Genomic DNA, 2,092 nt, shown 5'->3' on the forward strand with positions numbered 1-2,092 from the left:
TTGACCGTTACTTGTTATCAAAGCTGTAAAAGTTGGCAGGGCTCAAAGTTGTAGTTATAGATTAGGGTCTGAAAGCTATAACTTAAATGGGAAGTAAAGTAATGATAGTTGAGTAGTACCTCTAACTCATGAAGTTTAGCCTCTAGTTTCAACTGATTTTCTAGCTTCTTTTGGCTCAGCCGACCTTCCACCACCATGCAAAGTCTGCGGGTTCTTATTTGTGCCTGGATGTTGCACCATGAATGAATGTAGCTTAATGCATTTGACGTTTGCTTTTGAACAGTTTGGTCCTGAATCAAGATGTTAAATCTCCCGGTGCCCCTAATCCGGCGAATCGACTTTCTTGCCTGCAAAAATTAAACCAATTTAACCTTAAAATTTTTTTTTTTTTTGGAATATCGGTCTTTTTCGAATGCAATTTATATCATCTTTGAGATATTAATTAAATGATGTTAGAATATATTTGATTTGTGATTCAAAAATAATTTTAAGAAATTACAATTAAAAGATCTATCTTCTATCTCAATATTTCTAATATCTAAAAATGGATCTGACATAATAATAGAAATACTATAATAATGTGACTGGGTTACCCTATATGCCCGGAAAGCTTTCTGAATCCGGGTTGCAGCTTTATCGTCAACTGATTTTCTGGGTAATCCAGGATTGCTATGTGAACCTCCATTGGCATTACTGTTCGATTCACTTGAAGTCTGAGAATCTCCATTAGATTTTTCAGAAGCTGAATGCACCTGCAAATCAAATAGATGATTAAACAAATCACAGATTTATAAAAAAAAAAAGATCAGTAAGACATAAATTATTAGTAAAAATAATATTAGTATTACCTTTCCTTGTTTGTGGTTCAATCGTTTTGCGCAAACTAATAACCTAAGCCAGTCCCCTGAACCCATTCTTATTGAGCTGACAAAGAAATTTCAATTCTAATTAGATTTTGTTAAGCACTACCCTTTTGAAGCAATTGATCAAAGACACATTAGACATAAACAAACCTTGGCAAGAAACAAAGAAATGGAGGAAATGAACACACCAGAATAACTCCCCTTCAATTAGTATACTCCCCCTGAGTAACTAAACCAAATCACTTCCAAGTGATTACCAATCAATATAACAAAGGGTTAGTTCAGTTCACACAAACAAGGACTGAATTGTTCTCTGCTCATGAAAGAAAAACTACATTAGCAAGTGCAGTTCATAAACAAAACTTGGCAGAAAAAATCAGCAAACATAAAAGTGCAATTCTCTGCACAAAACACAAGGAAACAACTGCATAAGCAATTAGTTCAAAACAAAGCATAAGCAGATAATAATAAGAAATAGTTCTGCAAATCAAAGTAAAAACCGGATAATGAAAATCAGTTCAACATGTAATCAAAGCAAAAAATAAATAAATAAAGCTTCATCAGCATCTTCTTCGGCAGTGTCACCACATCAACTATCTCCCCATGTCAAGACATCAAAAACTACTCCCCTTCTTTGTTCATAATTTCTGACGCCTGGATGATCTTTTGACAGGAAGTTTCTTCTTTATTGCCAAGGTCTTTTGTTTCTTCCCATGTGTAGGTGCAATAGGTTCAGAAATAGCAACTTCTGGAGGTACATCATCAGCTTGAATATCTGAAGGGATTTGTTGTGCTGCAACTTCTTCTCGTTGATTTGCACCTTCTTGATCAGCTTCTTGAATATATGCTAAAACAGCAGCAGCTTGTGCAGCCTCTTGTTGATCAGCAACTTCTTGGGCAGCATCTTGTTGTTCCTCTTGATCTGGATCAGCAGTGGAATGATCAACAGCAGGGGATGAATTCAGGTCAAGTTTGGTCTTCTTCACCAGTTCTTCCAAAACATCCACTCTTGCATGCAAAGTGGAATGAAGGTTTGCAATTTGCTCAGACAGCTGATTGTGTTTTTCATCCATTTTTCTTTCTAGACCCCGACAAAATATCAATAATCCTAGACTGCCTTTCTCATTTTTCTCTCCTTCCAATCTGAAAATTAATCCACCAAGACCACCACCGACTTGCCAGCAACCACCGCGATCAGAACAACGCATGACCGACTGAATCTAGTTGTC

At 36.3% G+C, this 2,092-nt stretch overlaps 1 protein-coding gene across 1 annotated transcript; it reads right to left on the bottom strand.

The window, feature by feature from the left end:
* Positions 1 to 1,039, bottom strand: LOC116114775. The gene is made up of 3 exons (XM_031400912.1): positions 849 to 1,039; positions 594 to 752; positions 1 to 347 (listed from the first exon to the last, which is right to left on the bottom strand). Exons 1-3 carry the CDS (start codon positions 912 to 914, stop codon positions 18 to 20), a joined length of 555 nt encoding a protein of 184 aa, XP_031256772.1. The 5' UTR covers positions 915 to 1,039; the 3' UTR covers positions 1 to 17.
* Positions 1,040 to 2,092: the final 1,053 nt, after the last annotated feature.

The sequence above is a fragment of the Pistacia vera genome, unplaced genomic scaffold (genome assembly GCF_008641045.1).
Source record: "Pistacia vera cultivar Batoury unplaced genomic scaffold, PisVer_v2 Contig723, whole genome shotgun sequence".
Lineage (NCBI taxonomy): Eukaryota > Viridiplantae > Streptophyta > Magnoliopsida > Sapindales > Anacardiaceae > Pistacia > Pistacia vera.